This window comes from Sinocyclocheilus rhinocerous, unplaced genomic scaffold (assembly GCF_001515625.1).
Source record: "Sinocyclocheilus rhinocerous isolate Xijiao unplaced genomic scaffold, SAMN03320098_v1.1 scaffold515, whole genome shotgun sequence".
In the NCBI taxonomy this organism is placed as follows: Eukaryota; Metazoa; Chordata; class Actinopteri; order Cypriniformes; family Cyprinidae; genus Sinocyclocheilus; species Sinocyclocheilus rhinocerous.
Genome location: NW_015660140.1, coordinates 738,634 through 757,644, shown reverse-complemented (window position 1 = coordinate 757,644; position 19,011 = coordinate 738,634). Strand labels below are relative to the sequence as shown.

The following is a 19,011-nucleotide window of genomic DNA, read 5'->3' as shown; positions in this document are numbered from 1 at the left end:
CCCCCCCCCATTACATAGATATAGACATGAAATAAAGTTCAGAGAGCATATAAAAGTCTGAAAGAGAAATCAGGATATAAACTTTGAACACATATTAGCTATAGGTCTAATATTCTACCCTACGACTAAATTATTACGTTTATGCAAATATCAGTTCAGGTAATTGCATAGGAATTATAATTCATTAAGGATGTAGAAAATAAAAGTCTAGTTTTTCCTCTAGTCTTTCTTTTTTCTCCTTTGTTATTATTTATTAATTATGTAAGACTGAATATTAAAACCAGCAGTAAAATGTCATAGTATTAAAAAAGAACATTACAAATAATATAAAAAAATTAAATGCACAATAAATTGTTTGATGATAAAAGAGTGCAATCTAAATCAAAGATAAAACATGAACAAACACAGGTTTCTTATTCTATCATGTTGGGGACTTTCCATTGAAATGTATTGTTTTTATACTGAACTAATAATATTTCTATACCCTAACCCTCACAAACATCTTTGAATATTTCGATTTTCAAGATTTTATTAAAGCATTTTCCTCATAGGGACTGCTGATCCCCACAGCATAGGTGATTTCTGGTTTTACTGACCTTATGTTTATTGGCCTTATTTTACTGTTTCACCTCTATTTTAAAAATAGCACAGGTAGTAGATTCAAAGAAGCAGAGGTAAAAGAATTAGTAATGAATTTGTGTTTTACTGGCATCTAGTGGCAAGGTATTTGTGTTGCAGAGCTTTTCAGTGTAATCGCCTAAAGCTGAAAACCAAAGTGTCATATACTGGTCAGAGATAAACAGTTGGGAATTTCAAGTGAGTGGCATTGTGGTTAAAGATCTGATATGGTAACCGAAAGGTTAGAGGTTCAATCCCCACAAATAATAATCTATAGCCTAAACCATCACCACAGTGACAATGCAATGGCTGCAAAAAAAGAAAGTCAGCTAAAACTGATAATTAGTCATTATAAGTAATGAGAAAATGTCTGTCATCAGTAAATTGATATTGACTCATGATTTAGTTAATAAACTGTCTCTTGCTTTTTGCAGAAACAAGAGTACAGCCTTACATTAAACAGCTAATTGTGTTCAACATCCAATAATCTGTTGCAAGAATGCTTTAGTGCATTGGTAACAAACTGACCCTACTAGTGTTTTAAGTCAATATTTTCATGTTTTTTATAATTCCAGTCCTCCTGCTGTGAAAATATTACTGACAGAAATGGCTTGAGTGCTTTCAGAGGTCATGTTTGAAAAGGTTTCTGAATAGATTTGTTGATGGGAGATGCTGGCAGCAGAGACTCTAGGGAATGGGTTTGCTTTGCCTCCGGCAAGCACTAACATGTTCCCGGCTTATGATTGCAAACCGGTGTAAACTATTGTTAAAATAGACTTGTTTATGTGCGGGAAAGATTCTGCCCTACTGTTCTTTTCACTGTTATTGTCATATCTTAATGAAATGAAGTCTAAGCAATACTGGCTGTTTCGGTCTTTCATAATTGAGCGTCTGCAGATTCATGTTAACAAGATGTCTAGGTAAAAGAACATGAAAAACAACTATTTAGTTGTCACTGTGAAATAAAAAAGCCTGAACAATTATACTGAACAGCACCAAGCACATAAATAAATTAAACCTCCCACTTAGTTAACCTGTCAAAGATTGATTTAGATAGACGCCAATGTGTTCTTGTCTTTGTGTTTACAGTTCAGGCCTCCCACAGCTCTTCACATGTCATTATCTGTTATTTCATAAGTGATGTTTTCAGTAGAGGCAGAAAGTATTTCAAAATAATCTTTTATTTACCCTTTCACGTGATATTTAACATTTCTCATTCGTTTTTAGCTACCCGTTGTTCACTTTATCTGTATAATTACAGTAACGGGCTTTGTAAAATTGCATGTAATTGGTGGTTATTTTGGGTATGGTGATTTGTTCAGTCAGTGTGTCAATGTCGTTTTGGGCATTTGCGTTGTGTCAATAATCAGGCTTTCTGAGTCACATTCAAACCTCCTGTACAACAGCCTTATCACTTTGCATCTGTATTTCCTTGACACACAATAAAAATATAAATGGACATAATATTGTAAATGAAACAAGCAATTTATCTTAAGCAATTTGTCCCCAGCAGGCAGAAAAGTGTTGTAATGTTTATTGATGATTTTAAACGTTTGGTAAAAGCCACTGAAGAAATACTGTTGATTATGTTAGTTTTTTTAATTTTTTAAAATATTTTTAAATATATATTTCAAGTTTTTATAATGTTTTTATTATTATATTTTAAAATACGTATTTATAAAATAAAAAAATAATATATTATACTTCATGTTTTATTACATTAAATAAAAAATGAAACATATTCAAACGTAGTTAACACCATTGTGTAAAAATGTTATATTTTAAATTCAGAAATACATGAGACCATAGCGTTTTACCAGACGTATTTCGGTAAATGTTTGAACTTTCAATCTGTGATTTGACACTGAACTGCAAACATGTATCATGGTATTTACATAGAGGTTCTCTAAAACACCACCTGTAAAAATCGTAATCATTGGTTTAAAAAAATGATTGTAAACAGTTTACAGTACATTATCATTAGTGCATTTATTTCTTTAGGACATCTGTTATTATGCTTGATTATTACTTATCATGATGTAACAAATTCTAAACAGCTTTTCTCTCAGATGTTCTAAAATTTTCATCCTCCCATCATGCATTGTGTAGTGCCTCCCATTCAATGTTTGTTTATGTTATGTATATATATATATATATATTATATTTATATATATTTCCTTTTACCTTTTACAAGCAATATTCTATCATGATTCACTGAACTGCACGTTTATTTCTAAAGCACAGCGGTTTGCATATAGTGGCACATTCTTCTGCATTTTTATTCAGTGACCTATATATCTATTTTATGTGTGAGAAAAAAAAAACCTGTCTTGGGATTGGTGCAGAACAGACTGGGCTTCAGAGATCTGTGTCACCCAGTTCAGCAGCATTCAACGGAGCAGGAAGAAAACAGCTTATTTTAGCGTCTTCCTGCTGTGCGTCAGACTGCTAACCTATTAGTGGAGCGGCTGAGCCGCCTGCAGACACATGTGGGTGAGACGCGCGGCAAAACTAAACTATTTAGTCTGAAGATTCCTTTCCTGTTTTCCTACGCGTCGAGTTTAAATACAGGTTTAAGCGTGCGGTTTGGGGAAAAACAGAGCTGCCACTGTGTGCCTGAGAGGGTGAACTTTTCATTTTACTGTACGTTCCCAGAGAGAGTTAAAATGAGCAGGTTATCTGTTTTGTAAAACCAGCAAATATTATGTTTGAAAACTGCTTCGTAGGAGTAAGTTCAAAATGTCAAGGCTGATTTCACAAGACTAACCGCCAGGTTAAATGTTAAGCAACATCAGCCAGTCTCTGAATTAAAAGGAAGAGTGACAAACCTGCCATTTCAGACAAATGCAACAACAGGCTCATTTCATTTTGGTCTGGCCTTGATCCAGAACCTTCTGTATTTCACATCGAGCTGCCTGAGGTCAGAGTATGTTATGGTTGTCCTGCATCTTCAATAAACAAGCTACAGGTAGTCCAAAATGCAGCGGCTAGAGTCCTTACCAGGTCAAGAAAATATGATCATATTACCCCAATTTTACAGTCTCTGCACTGGCTACCTATTAAGTTCCGTATCAGTTACAAAATATTATTACTTGCCTATAAGGACCTTAATGGGTTAGCTCCTGCGTACCTAAATAGTCTTCTACCACGCTACAATCCATCACCCCTCAGAGGACCTCAGATGATGCCAACCCTGAAACAACATACAACTGCTGGTTTTGTCTGGTCAGAGGAGAACTGGCCCCCCGACTGAGCCTGGTTTCTCCCAAGGTTTTTTCTCCATTCTGTCACCGATGGAGTTTTGGTTCCTTGCCGCTGTCGCCTCTGGCTTGCTTAGTTGGGGACACTTCATTTCCAGCGATATCGTTGACTTGATTGCACATATACTATTTAAACTGAACTGAGCTGAATGAAGACATCACTGATTCAATGATGAACTGTCTTTAACTGGAAAATTAGTGTTTACTATTGTCATTTTGCATTATTGACACACTATTTTCCTAATTAATGCTGTTCAGTTGCTTTGACACAATCTGTATTGTTAAAAGCGCTATATAAATAAAGGTGACTTGACTTGACTTGACTATGTGTGGAAACAAAAAAGTCCTGTAGGGAAAATTTCTCACTCTCCTGTGATTGAACCAACATGAAATGCAAAGACAACATGATGCTTATATGTATATTTTTATACAGTATTGTTCAAAGGTTTGGGGTTTGTTACAAAAAAGAATATACGTTTACAACAAGTGCTGTTTTTTAACATTCTATTAATCAAAGAATTCTGGAAAGGAATATTATGTATGTGAATATTTCAACATTGATAATAATAGGACATTTTTCTTGAGTAGCAAATTAGCATATTAAACATTTTGAACAGTAGTTTTGTCTTTATGATAGACTGAACACTGTTATACTGCTAGAAAGATAACTTAAATTTAAACAAAACAATAAATAAATAAAATAGCTTTAGTCATCTTAAACGTTTTTAGTAGCAGAAATTATGTCCTCAGGGTCAGCATCATCATATATCTGCAGTTTATGACTGTAAGCCTTTAATAGCCAGTGCTGGGTAGTAACTGATTACATGTAATCTGAATTATGTAATCAGATTACAAAAATTAAGTACTTGTAATTAGATTATATTACATTTTAACATACCCCTAATCAGACTACAATTACTTTTTTATTGATTACGTATTATTCTCATGGTCACATGACATGCAGGTAAACCAGGTATAGGTAACACTTTATTTTAAGGTATCCTTGTTACACGTTACATGTACTTGCTGTTATAATAAAAATGTATTATGCATAATTACGTGCACGTAATCTTAACCCTAACCATATAGTAAGTACATGTAGTTAATTAATATTAAATGTATAATTATACTGTAACAAGGACACCTTAATATAAAGTGTAACCCAGGTATAAAATAGTTTGTATTTTTTTGTATTATTGTTGTCATTTTAAAAAGATTTATCTTAATTTTACATTTTTATGATTTAATAAATTATTAGCTTTTGTCAAATAAGTTTTTATTCAGTCATCGAATAACCTTGCAATATTCACAAGTTCCAGGATTACTTATATGCACATAATAAACAAACTTTAAAAATAAATAAATAAATAGCTTTTCATTAAACTCTATAAAACCCCCTGCAGTTTCTTCACAAACCCCAGTTTGGGAAACCTTGATATAAAGGATGTTTAATGCACTTCATGTTGTTACTAACAACAAATTGCATATATTCTCTTTCTTTTTGTATTTTTATATAAATATGGTACAAGATTATGTAAATCAATGTGATAAATGAGTTAGGTCACAAGCAATCTAAAAGTGATCAAAAATAGTCTGATTACATGAAATGTGTAATGTAATGGATTATAAAAATTGTGTCATGTAATTTGGAATCGGTAATAGACTACAATTTGTAAGTAATCTACCCAGCACTAATAGCCATAATTTAATTAAGATGCTTCATGATTAATCTTCATGACATTATGTGTTGACAGTCCCTCAGTCCCCCCCTACCCAAATGGGGTTCAAAGTTTGATCCAAAAATCTGGCTCTTTCCTTATTCGAGCTGAGAAGGCATTGTACATATCAAACATACCATCCATCACTTTAAAATGGTAAATAATTACATAAAGAAAGATGCCAGTAGTCCAGTGTCCATCATAGCATTGCTGACGGTAGATATGTGTCATGGGGAAAAAAACGGATGTTCATTAGTGACTGATAATGGAAAAAGACATGTTCATAAGTGTTGAACTAATAACTGATTAGAGATTAGTAACTGTGTAAAGATTCATCCTGCTCTGAGTTTAAAATGGTTTTCCACTATCTAAACTATTTGTCATAATGAATGAGGGCATGTTAATAAGAACAATTAGGTCATATATACAGCAATGAGACTAATATTACATAATTATTGTGATCTTTTTTTAAATGTACATTTATTCTCTTATTATGGCCTTCTAAATGCTTTTGAAAATATATTGTTTTTTGAAACAACTTTTGCTTTCCAGACCTGCTATATTAAGAGGCGTCTGTGAATGAGCTCTTGTAAAACACAAAGTTATGTAATATTTATCTCACAGCCCATTGCTGTAATATTATACATAAGTATATGGTCGTGTTTCATAAAGAAAACTAACACAGAGGCACATGTGTCTACATGAGGGAACACATGACGAAATATTAAGTACAACTGATTATTTGGTGCTAACCATTAAACGTCTTTGCCTTTCACAGAAGTCTCATGATCCTCTGGAGGTGTGGTTCTCTTCGCTCTCCCCTCCTTCTCTAGTAATTATATATAACAGACAGGACTGAGCTACAGTTAGTAGAGTTGTGGAGTTAAAGGCTAGCTTTCAGGGTCATATTTACCTTGTGTGTTTTACACAGGAACTGAGCTTTCGATTATCAGTCATTTTATTGATAACACAACCGATCAAGCAGAAGTCATTCGACGCATTTGGTGAGTACTCTTTTCAGTTTCTTTTAGGTTTTATCTGACAGTTTGTGTTGGGTTGCAATAGGGGTCAGCACTATTTATTCAGTGGTGCATTTTAACTTCAGGGCAAAGTTGATAGGATGTTTGTAATTTAATAAATCATTAATTTTCATTCATGTCAGCTCACAAGAGCCTGATTAACTGTATAATGTTGGTCTTGAGACTTTACTTAGAATTGCAGGCCATCAACTGTCCGTGTGTAATATCACTCAGACCTGACACTTAAATAATTGGAAAATTAACAAATTCTAATTAGAGTATTCTTGTGCATGTAAATGTGGCAAGGGACCATCATAAAGCAGGTCTTCTGTGCAAAGTCAAAACAAACACCTGTTTTTTAATAGAATAATAATGTGACGGTGCGTGCGGGGAGATGAAGCAAGGACTCAATCGCTGGAGAAATGGTATTTTATTTTAGTAAAAAATGAAACAAAAACAAACTCAAACCACCCCGAGGGGGAACTCCTCCTCCGTTTCCGAGAGGGTGGCACTGCAGCTTCGTCTACCACCTCTGGGGGCGCTGCAACCCCTTCAGCCACCACCGGAAGCGCTGCAGCTTCATCGGCCGTCTCTGGGGGAGCTGCCCCCTCTTCGGCCACCACTGGGGGCACGGCAGCTTTGTCAGCCACCTTCGGGGGCACGGCGGCTTCGTCGGCCACCTTCGGGGCCCGGCAGCCTTCTGGTGGCCCTCCTGGGCACACCCGCTGCAGACTGCGACAAATAATTCATTCAATAAGTCATTCATCTACTTCTCTAAGAAGCATATGCTCAAGTTCGTATGAAGCTGAAGTTTGAATGTTTTTATATTCTGAGTCTCCCTTGATCCTCTGATGTCTGAAGGCACTTATGTAATAGTCTGTGTTACAAAGTTGGCATCAAAATATCAAAAGTATTTCCAGGCACATAATCAAATAGCATGCTTAATGAAGCATTATTAAGCCTCTTTTTTACAAATGAATATGGCACTTTGTTTAGGAAATTCCTTACTTGACTACTTACACTGGCACACAGTAGAGCTTAATGTCTCTACATTATTTTTATGGTAGATACAGGGGCGCGGGAAGATGTTTTCGGTTGGGGGTGCTGTGTGTGTTTTCCTGTTGGGTGAAGGGGGGGGGCTGGTTCACTTACGTCGGTCCTCGTGCTGGGGCTAGTGTTGTTTGGATGCCGATTTTGGAAAGTTTTTGCTGGGATGGGGATTAGGCTAATCATCACATATAGAAAACATCACAAGTTAAATTAATCATGTTTATAAAGATAAACATGGGTTTATTATAGCCCACTTACAATTTACATTTCAGAGATCATTACAAATAAATTTTTAATTGCTAAAACTGAATAAATTTAAATGAACAAACTTGGCATTGCATTTGCAACCATGTGAAAACAGGGGGTGCTGCAGCCCCCTCAGCACCCCTACTTCCCGCATCCCTGGGTAGATAAATAATATGCTGTGCTACCATATTTTTAAATTAAAATCATCAGCACTTTGTTAAGCACCACACTGTCTTTGTTGGTTAACCACACTAGCCATGTGATTGAGGTTGAACTGCTACATAATAGTAAGGTGTTGCTGCTAATGTAAATGTTATAATTATCAAATTGTGTTGTGTTTTACATAAGTTTAAAACAGAATTATTAGTCTATGGCCGAAGTTTCATTCTTAAAAATGAAAATTATGCCATCATTTACTCCTTTTTTTAAACCTGTTTGCATTTTTTTCTTTTGTGAAAAAAAAAGAAGATTTTTGAAGAATGTTGGTAGCCAAACAGTTTTGGTTCCCATTGACTTCCAGTGTATTATTTGCCCACGTGGAAGTAAATGGGAACTGAAGCTACCAACATTCTTCAAAATATCTTCTTCTACGTTCCACATTGAAGGAAGTCATGCAAGTTTGGAACAACATGAGGGTGGGTAAATCAGTAAAAATAAATAAATGTGACAGAATTTTCATTTTTGGGTCGAGTATCCTTTTAAAATATTTTTCAAAATTTGTAGATATTGTTTATTTTCTTCCTATAGTTATTAGGTTAGGCTATTTTGCACCCACAAATCAGACTATGTACCATCCCTCCCCCAAAAAATATCTAAATCAAGGCATATAAAAGCAGTGTGGTTTACTTTAATTGTGTGTTTCTGTTTTGTGCTTTTTTATAGTCAGTCTTGACTATCAGTTTTATAAAGTCTCTAATTCATCCAAATGTCTTTCTTTTCCAGAATGTACCGTCGATCACTACTAAGATCTAGTCCACAATGGATGTCTCTGTCTGTGTAGCCACCCAAAGCCAATGCAAAGACTTTACCCTTATTAGTATATGTAGCTAACAGTTGCTTTTTACTTCCTGCTATTGTCATTTTTGTTTGTAGAGATAGACAGGGTATAGACTGTTCGATTTTTAACTTGTCTTCTAATTACTTTGAATATTTATTTATTTATTTATTAAGAAGAAATACCTCAATAATCCAACCCAGTTTGATTGACAATAGGCCAGAAGTGCAGTTACTCTCCAGCAATGGAATCCACTACACTAGCATCCCTAGCAACTGTTACAATGCTAACGGCGGACTCACAGACAGACATGTCTGGTGTTCTGTGGCTACTGGTGCTGGGCTTCGTCATCGCATTTATCCTGGCGTTCTCTGTGGGCGCCAACGATGTAGCCAATTCCTTCGGTACAGCAGTGGGTTCTGGGGTAGTGACTCTGCGCCAGGCCTGCATCCTGGCCACCATCTTTGAGACAGTGGGTGCCATTCTTTTGGGAGCCAAAGTCAGTGAGACCATCCGTTCGGGTATCATCGATGTTCACATGTACAACGGCTCAGAGGCTGTGCTGATGGCTGGCTCCATTAGCGCCATGTTTGGTGAGTACATACTTGATTTAAAGTGATAGTTCACCAATAAAAAATTTTCCTCTTGTTGTTCCAAACAAGTATGACTTTATTTCTTCTGTGGACCATAAAAGAAGATATTTTTGCGACCAATAGGTTGTTTTAGATCCCATTGCTTCCATTGCTATCTTTCTCCTTCAAATCCTCCTTTCACTCAAAGCCAATACATATTTTACACATCCAAAATGTCCATCATAGTCACACAGGAGATTGCGATTCAGCGGAATCCAGTAAATTGCGAGCATGTCACCTAGGTGGAACTTTATCACGTTATCGTGACTTGTGTTAGTCAAGTCAAAAGCTTACAGTATGTTTGTTTTTGTCCTGTTACAGGATCTGCTGTTTGGCAGCTTGTAGCTTCGTTCTTGAAACTCCCCATCTCTGGGACACACTGCATTGTGGGCGCCACAATCGGCTTTTCCATGGTTGCTAGAGGTCATCAGGGGGTCAAATGGCTGGAATTGCTTCGCATTGGTATGTGAAACTGAGTATTTTTTAGATTTTTCGTAAGCGTGCTTAGTCAGATTATATTATTTTTTCCTGAAGAATGAGTCAGTTAATGGAAAGAGAATATTTTCCCATGTGACCCCAGAAATAGTAAGCGGAAAGACCACCAGCATGATTTAATGCAGATTTCTTCGTTTTGTCATTTTTTTCACATGAGATCTATTTATAGTACAGAATATTTTGGACTATACAGACAGGAAACATAGTCACATCATGCTTACCTCTGGTGACTTGTTGGGTGTTTGTTGATACTTGGCGTGCAGCCCTGAGAAATTTTGGGCCATACAGTTTTAAGATAAGAGAGAAGAACATCATTGTTTAGATGTTACATTGTGCTTATTTGTGTAACCTGTTGATATATGTGTTCCAGTTGCCTCTTGGTTTCTTTCACCTCTTCTCTCCGGCATCATGTCTGCGATTCTCTTCTACTTTGTCCGCAAGTTCATCTTGAATAAGGTAAAAAGCAAATCTGAGCTCACCTGTAACATAATGTGCCAGTGTCTGTTTTGGTACTTTTTAATCTCTTGTTGGTGTCAATAAAGAAAGAACATATGCTTTTACCATGTACTAAATGGCAATATTTCCATGTGCTCCAGGAGGATCCAGTGCCCAATGGTTTAAGAGCATTACCAGTTTTCTATGCTGTTACTATGGGAATCAATCTGTTCTCCATCATGTTCACTGGAGCACCAAGTAAGCATTTTTCTTCTCTAAGTAATTTATTAATTTTTTTTATATTGAATTTGAATTTTTAAAGAAATATATCCTTTAAAATATTTAGATCAGTATTTTCTTTATACATGAATATTTATGAATTGATTTTCCTATGTCTCTAAACATAACTAAAAGGAGGTTGTCAGATTTAGCCCTTTGATGAACATTTTGTTCCCAAATTATGATCACATGTCATGTCATGATCACATGTATGCATACAGGACCCATCCCTTATTTATCATTAATTAACACACTGTTAATTTACTTTCACGTTCACCAACACATACAAAGACTGGTGGGTTAAACACAGTACTCAATATTGCTAATGATTATAGCTATTTGAAAATGTGTAACTGTCTGTACAGTTTGTTGATGTAATAATAAAAATATGAAATATCATTTTGGCCCAAGTCCAACAATCTGTACCCATAAGCAAACTTCAGTGGGATCATGATGTACTGAAGATAAAATAGCCACTGTGAACCAACAGTTGACCTAGAGTCTGTGTACTAATCAGCGGACCACAGGACCACCCTCTTCCTGGTTATCTATTGAGCCATGCACATGACCATGTTCGATACCGTTAGTGGTTCTGTTCTTTCAAAGGAACTGAAAATTAACTTAGCCATAAGTTATAATGATAAAAAAGAAACTTTCACTGTATAGCCTCCCATTTCAACCTCATTTTAAACAGAAAATTTTATAACCGTTTGCTTAGGCTATCTCACTGCAGTGTTTTGTCAACACATTGCCTTACAACAGACTTAATTCTGGAGGGAAAACATGCTATCATTGTCATGCTATCACACTCGTCCACAAGTTACTTTCATTAACAAATGTTTGATCCCCTTTTTTAAAGGATTATTTGTATTTAGGATTGAGTATTTTGCTTTTAAACCAAGTTTGAAGTTACGCTAATGCTAATTTGCTAATTAGAGAAACCCAATATCTTTTCAGGAGGAATGTAGGACTTTTCAATATGAGAATGTAGAATATGTAGCACTGTTTAGCACTAAAACGTGTTAAGTTTTCATCTCGTTCTTCTCTATATTCTACAGTGTTGGGATTTGATAGGATACCATGGTGGGGTACTCTGCTGATCTCACTGGGCTGTGCCCTGCTTACTGCTGCGGTAGTCTGGTTCATTGTCTGTCCACTGTTAAAGAAGAAGATGAAAAGTAAATATTTATTTATATACCATTTTTACTTCAGTATTCATTTTAAAATGCCCAAAGCATGGAATTCTGGGTAGTTCTTTGCAATGTAATTGAAACTTACATTATCTGTGCATAATGTTTAATATGTTACAAAAGATTACTATTTCAAGTCAATTATGTTCTTTTGAACTTTCTATTTATTAAAGTGTCCTGAAAAAAAATATGGTTTCTGCAAAAATATTAAGCAACATTGATAATAAGTAGTTTGTTGTGTTTCTTGGACACCAAATTAGCCCATGCCCATGGCACAATGATGCAATGAAATATCTTTGTAAATGTTTCTAATAAACTACCACATTGACTTTGCATGCATTTGGATCTGTCCTGTTAATATACTTATTTCTGTAATTATTTCCACCTTTTCAGGTCAGAATATTGCCGACACTAGTGGAACACAGCTGATTGAGAAGAAACCATCCTCAAACGGCCCCATGGCCCATCCTGCCCCACCTCGAAGCTACTCTCCTGTTCCACAGACACCCCCTGCTGACAGCAACAAGGTGGCCTTTGACATCGGAGGTTCTGCAGAAACCGACCTGGACAGCAAAGATTTTGACACCAAAGATTGGGATTGCACTCATGGTCAGCCTCTTGAAATGATTAATACACTAAATTAACTGTATGTGTTTCAAGGAACTGATTCTCTTTTGACTAAATGACTAATTCTTTAATCTACAATTTTGGTCATCCATTGTAGCTTTAAATGGCAGTGCTGGAATTGCTGTCCCAGACTTGAGCGGAAGCCAGTTTCACACCATACACAAAGATTCGGGAATCTACAAGGATCTACTTCACAAACTTCACCTGGCCAAGGTGGGCGAATGCATGGGAGAGACCGGAGACAAACCCATCCGCCGCAACAACAGTTACACTTCTTACACCATGGCCATCTACGGAATACACGGGTCGTTGAAGGAGGGTGAGGGAAGCCGGACTGGACTGGATGGAGAGAAAAGGCGCTCGCGGTACGATAGCTATAACAGTTACTGCACTGCGTTGGCTGATGCAGAAGTTGCTGCAGGAGATGGAGCTCTGGCAGTGGAGATGGGAGACGAGACCGTCAGAGGAGACTCACTGGAAGTGGAAATAGATGAGCTTGAGATAGACAAGCCAGAGGTGTCCATGCTCTTCCAGTTCCTGCAGATTCTCACTGCCTGCTTTGGATCATTTGCGCATGGGGGAAATGACGTTAGGTATGAGAGACGTAATAAACCTTTTTTTTTTCATATGTTGTCCAAAATAATTTAAAATAAAAATGAACTACAAGTAAATTTAAATGTCACCACATTATAATATACAGTAGAGTATGAAAAATGGATATTCATTTTGACATTTGCTAAAGATTACATTTAACAGTTTACACATTTTTTTGTGTAAAACTTCTCTAAATGTAAAAATACAGTAAATGCGCAGCACACTTAAATATTGAATGTCAGCCTATAACTGATATGGGACAGATACACTTTTTAAAGAATGTAATATTTTTAATCAGTAAGGATGCGTTATATTAAGCAGAAGTCACCGTAAAGACATTTATAATGTTACAAAAGATTTCTATTTCAAATATTTTCTGCTCTTTTGAACTTTCTTTTCATCTAAGAATTCCTCTACAAATGTAATACCGTTTCCACAAAAATATTAGGCAGTGGAACTGTTTTCAAAATTAATAATCAAAAGATTTTTTTTTTCTTGAGCACCAAATCAGCATTTTCAGAATAATTCGTGGCATTGAAGCCTGGAGTAATGTCTGCTAAAAAAATTCAGCTTTGCATCACAGAAATAAATTACATTTCAAAATATATTAAGATAAACACTTATTTTAAATTGTAGTAATATTTAACAAAATTACTGTTTTTACTGTATATCAAATAAATGTAGCATTGGTGAGTATAAGTGACTTATAAACATAAAACATAAAAAGGGTTTCTTACCAACCCTTAAAATATACACGGTAGTGTATATCTTGCATTTCAGACCTTTTTTCCACATTGTTTTATAATGACGACAGTGCTAATCTCTAACTGATAGCATTACCCATCATTCATCTCTTACAGTAATGCGATTGGCCCTCTCGTTGCACTCTGGCTGATCTATGAAAGCGCTTCTGTAGCACCCACTGCTCCCACACCAATTTGGTTGCTCCTGTATGGAGGAGTGGGTATCTGTACAGGGCTCTGGATTTGGGGTCGGCGGGTCATACAAACAATGGGCAAAGACCTGACTCCCATCACTCCCTCCAGGTAACAAGCTGCTAATACCCTGACGTTTCGTACCTCCTCTAAGCAGAAACTGATAAGAGAGCTTATTTGTGGGATCAGGCTTTATAGTTCAGTTTTATCATCGTGGTTCTCATGAGGCTTAAGGACCGGTTCCCACTTTCTTATCTCTGTTGACTGTTGCAGTGTAAACAAACAGTTTAACAACACTACTTGTCTCATGGGAATTCCCTCAAGCACCACAGCAGTAAAGAAGATTGGTCATGTCTTTAGTATTATGACATTTTGACAATGCTGCAGTACTTTTTCCATTCAAACAGTCCTTTGCTGTGTTTAAAGATGCTTATAGAGCTTATTATAATCATCATGTCTGTCTCGCAGCGGATTTAGCATTGAGCTCGCCTCTGCTATAACTGTGGTTGTCGCTTCCAACATCGGACTCCCAGTCAGCACCACTCATTGCAAGGTGGGTTGCTTACTAGTAGATTAATCCATACAGTTATAATTTGTAATAACAAACGTTCAATTATATTATCTTCTTTGTTTGTGTGTTTATGAACAGGTTGGATCAGTGGTGTCAGTTGGCTGGCTCCGCTCCAGGAAGGCCGTTGATTGGCATCTGTTCCGGAATATCTTTATCGCTTGGTTTGTGACCGTGCCAATTTCTGGTATCATCAGTGCTGCTATAATGGCACTCTTCTATTATGTTATATTGCCTCTGACCTAATGTTTTATGTTAAACCATTTACTCCTTGTAAATACTTACACCTTTGGGCACTTTGGGTTTTTGGAATGCCCCTTCGTCCTGTCCCATCATATGTACTGTACATAGCAAATCAAAGACTGTGTATGTTTGCACGTCACACTCATACTCTGTGATTTTTGTACATGTTTAAGGTGCTTAATAGTGTTAGGAAATAATTTTGTAGCCATAAAATGTGTGAGATATGTAGTATAACAATGTTTATTAAGTTTTTGGGCCTCACATATTTTTGTAAAGAAAAATATTGCTAGACAAGACTAAAATTCTGTTTCAACTTTTGGCAATGAAAATTTATACTCTGTAAGGCACTATTTTATTTATAAAACAATATATGTATACTTGCATGACATTTGAAATAAATGATGTTTCTGCTGACATTTGAATTTTTATTTCCACCTGTAAATAAATCACAGTTTTTACAAAACAGTATAAATTATGCTTTTTTATCTAAAACTGTGTGAGACCTGTTTTCAATACAGTATTGAAATTCATAGGGTAATCCATGTTTATTAAAGCAAGTGTATTTAAGAAAAGTATTCTGAGAAAAATAAAAACATCTCATATAATGGAGATCCGTGAATGGTTCATTTATCAAACTAAATGTATTATATTTGACAAGACACATAAATTATTACTCAATACTCAGTCTATGGACATGCACTGCTATCTTTCCCTGATAAATGTTGAAACAAGAAATTACTGTATATATGAAATGACTGTAAACCAAATAATGGCAGTAGATTAACGTATTTTATGTATTCCTCTTCTGTTGTATGAGATTGCTGAAAACACTTTTGAAAGGGTCCTTGTACAATGCCATAATTTCAGTGAATGAGAACTTGCAGTCTGCTACATGCCCTTTGATATACTTAACACCATAGATATATATACATATCTATGCTTAACACATGCCTTAATAAAGTATATTAAACAATGTTTTAAGAACAATTTCTGTAGCGTTTATCATTTACAAAAATATATGTTTATTTTTTTCCATTCTTTAATACAAATGTGCTCCAGCTCTGGTCAGTTGTGGGGGGGATCTGTGGATATTGTGCCTTCCAAGACGTTTCACGTTTTAGTACCTCAGACAGGCTTATAATGTTGCCTTTTCAACAAAATCTGTTACAAACAATTCTAAGCGTCTCAAATAAATGCCATTCCTATCCAAAGGAGGCAGCATCATGCACTGCACCGAGGACACTGTTGCCAACTCTCGCAAGACAAATACGCAACCGCTGCTTCCAAAACAAGCCCAATTTTTTTTAATGATTTATTATTATAAATATTATTTATTACCAATAAATGAGCCCGCAACATATTAAACTGAAACCACTCTTTTATCTGAAAAGCAAAAACAGAAGCTATTTTACAAAAATCAGCAAACTGCAACAAAAATGGGAACAAAACTCATCTCCTGCGTGCAGAATAGGATTGGAGAGATGGAAAAGGAGAAAAACACAAGAGCTTCAAAGGGGAGCTGTAACATAGCCACATATTTATAGCCTACTAAAATATAGGCTATTCGAACCATATTTACTCTTAGTATTAGTATAGTATATAGTATATTGTTTTTTATTACAGCCCGTGATAATTAATACATTACAAAAACATTGTAAAAATTTAAAAAATAGGCTAAAAGAAAGTCATCCCACTCCTCTACGTCTACTTCTGTCATCGCTTGGATTACAGCGTCACGGCACGCGCCTTCTTTTTGAACGTGATTTTCTCCAAGGGGGGGGCGGAACATTTGGCAAATTACGCTGCAGCACTTATATTATTGCACTGGTTGGCTATTAACGGCGAGCAGACAGAGTGTCATTCAATGCATTGGAGAATACGGCGAACATAAATAAAGAAACGAAGTTGCTTGTCGGATTTCCCTAACAAGCAACCATATTTTTTAAAATAAGCCCAAAAAACCGCAACCCGCGACCTGGGATTTGTTCACGCAACTTTACAAAAAAAGAAGCCCAAAGTCGCGTATAATACGCGGACTTGGCAACTATGACCGAGGAGCCTGCGAACCCGGAAGCGGAAATAACATCTGCGTTTTGAAACCGTCGTGCATGTTTCAGGCGTATGGTGCAGTTTCGGAGATAAAGAAAAGAGTTAACTTTTCAAAGTGTGTTATTATTGTGGTGTGCACGTAGTTCGTGCACACTAAGCTAGTTTTTGTATAACTAGGAACATACATGAGTGCTGTGTAGTTTATTTAGCCGTGACGTTATGTCTCTTCGCTAGCAGCGGCTGTGCTGATTGATAAAGAATATTTTTATTTTAAGCGCATTTACAGTAATAAGAAGTCATGGCGGATGTTACTGCACGTAGTTTGCAGTATGAATACAAAGCGGTAAGAGTCTTATAAGATTTGTTATATCCTTTATTGAACGAATTTGATATGTTATGAAGCTCAATCTTATTTAGGGCGCTGAAGCGGTGTGTTTTGGTGTGCGCGTGCTTGTACACTGTGTTTTAAAAACCTAACTAGATAGCATTTTTGGACAACAAATTTTTAGTAAATGCTTAATTTACTTTTGAATTAAGTAGTCTTTTAGCAGAATGTAAGTGCATAAAGCACGATCGGCCTTGTGATGTTTACAAATGCCGTCTAGGTAGGCTGCTCGCTAGGGTTTGAAACACAGCCGTTGAACCCATCGTAAGTTTTTGTGTTTTCTCCGCAGAACTCCAACTTGGTGTTGCAAGCGGACAGATCTCTGATCGACCGCACCCGCAGAGATGAGCCCACCGGAGAGGTGCTGTCTCTGGTCGGCAAACTGGAGGGAACTAAAATGGGAGACAGGAGTCAGAGAACCAAACCTCAGATGCTGGAAGAGAGGAGAGCAAAGTGAGTCTGATCAGAAAAGCATATTGTTTACTTGGGTTCATTCATTGTGTCATAGTCTTTGAATCTTTTTTCATTGTATGATGCAGGAGAAGAAAGAGAGACGAAGACAGACATGACATAAACAAGATGAAGGGCTTCACACTGCTGTCTGAGGGGATTGATGAGATGGTGGGCATCGTATACAAGCCCAAGACCAAAGAGACAAGAGAAACATATGAAATTCTCCTCAGCTTCATTCAGGCAGCCCTAGGAGATCAGGTAAGATCACTGCACCTGTTTAAATGTGATATGTATATAATTTTTAACTTTTAACTTTATTGGGAGATTTACCGTTTTCATGTTTGGGATGATAACCAATAAAAATATTCTGCCAATATAATAAGTCTACACTGTTTTGTCTTGAAATAAATTAAAATGATGCACCAAAAATTTAAATTTTCATTACAATAACTCATTATAATATACAATATGAAAAATGGATATTCTCTTCGAGATATTGAGTCATTTTGCTAGATTTGCTAAGATTATATTTAAACGTGTTACTAAATTATAATGTTATTTAAATTGTTGTTCAAAAGTTTGGTATTGCTAAGTTTTCGTACTTTTATTTCATTAAGGACACATTAATTGAAGTGACAGTTAAAATAATTAGAATGTTAAATAATTTTCAAATAAATGCTGTTCTTTTGAACTTTCTGTTCATCAAATAACCATTAAACTATCACTTTCCACAAAATGTTCATCAGCACAGCTGTTTTTGACATTGATAATAAGGAATGTTTTTTTGAGTACCAAAGAAGCAAATTAGATTGATTTCTGAAGGATTATGTGACACTAAAGATTGGAGGAATGGCTGCTTAAAATTCAGCTTTAGCATCACCGGAATAAATTGCTTTTTAAAATAGTTATTTTAAATTGTAATATTTTACAGTACTACTGTATTTTTGATCAAATGAATGAGCATTGTTGAGCGTAAGAGTTATTTAAAAAAAACATTAGAAAACCTTACCGACCCGAAACTTTTGAACTGTATGTTTTTTAACGATTTTATTTATACTGGGTGTAAACCGAACCATTGAGTGTAATATGTCAACCCTCTACATTGCGAGTAAATCACTCGCATATGCGACTAAATCTTCACTCTGGCGACTAAATGTCTAATATTTGCCAATTGCTAATAAATTCTCAGATTTTAAGTATAAGTTTAGCTCAGATATATTT

The 19,011-nt window shown here is 35.9% G+C and overlaps 2 protein-coding genes across 2 annotated transcripts in view; both read left to right on the top strand.

Moving 5' to 3' along the window:
* The first annotated feature begins 6,456 nt into the window (after positions 1–6,456).
* On the top strand, positions 6,457–15,294 carry LOC107724894 (sodium-dependent phosphate transporter 1-A). Its single transcript, XM_016533987.1, has 11 exons — positions 6,457–6,600; positions 8,854–9,498; positions 9,859–9,999; positions 10,403–10,488; positions 10,629–10,725; positions 11,805–11,924; positions 12,330–12,545; positions 12,661–13,156; positions 14,018–14,203; positions 14,561–14,645; positions 14,742–15,294. The coding sequence occupies exons 2-11, from the start codon at positions 9,150–9,152 to the stop codon at positions 14,904–14,906; spliced, it is 1,941 nt and encodes a 646-aa protein (XP_016389473.1). The 5' UTR covers positions 6,457–6,600; positions 8,854–9,149; the 3' UTR covers positions 14,907–15,294.
* A 1,688-nt stretch (positions 15,295–16,982) lies between these two features.
* Positions 16,983–19,011, top strand: part of snrnp200 (small nuclear ribonucleoprotein 200 (U5)) — a 21,221-nt gene continuing 19,192 nt past the window's right edge. Inside the window, exons 1-3 of the mRNA XM_016533983.1 lie at positions 16,983–17,295; positions 17,627–17,790; positions 17,877–18,048. Coding sequence (XP_016389469.1) covers positions 17,251–17,295; positions 17,627–17,790; positions 17,877–18,048 — 381 coding nt within the window. The 5' untranslated portion in view covers positions 16,983–17,250. The remainder of the gene's footprint in view (positions 17,296–17,626; positions 17,791–17,876; positions 18,049–19,011) is intronic.

Coding starts and splice junctions, on each gene's coding strand:
- LOC107724894 (XM_016533987.1), top strand. CDS start 9,150: ATGGAATCCACTACACTAGCATCCCTAGCAACTGTTACAATGCTAACG. Junction 11,925..12,329: donor GTTAAAGAAGAAGATGAAAA/GTAAATATTTAT, acceptor CCACCTTTTCAG/GTCAGAATATTGCCGACACT. Junction 13,157..14,017: donor CATGGGGGAAATGACGTTAG/GTATGAGAGACG, acceptor CATCTCTTACAG/TAATGCGATTGGCCCTCTCG.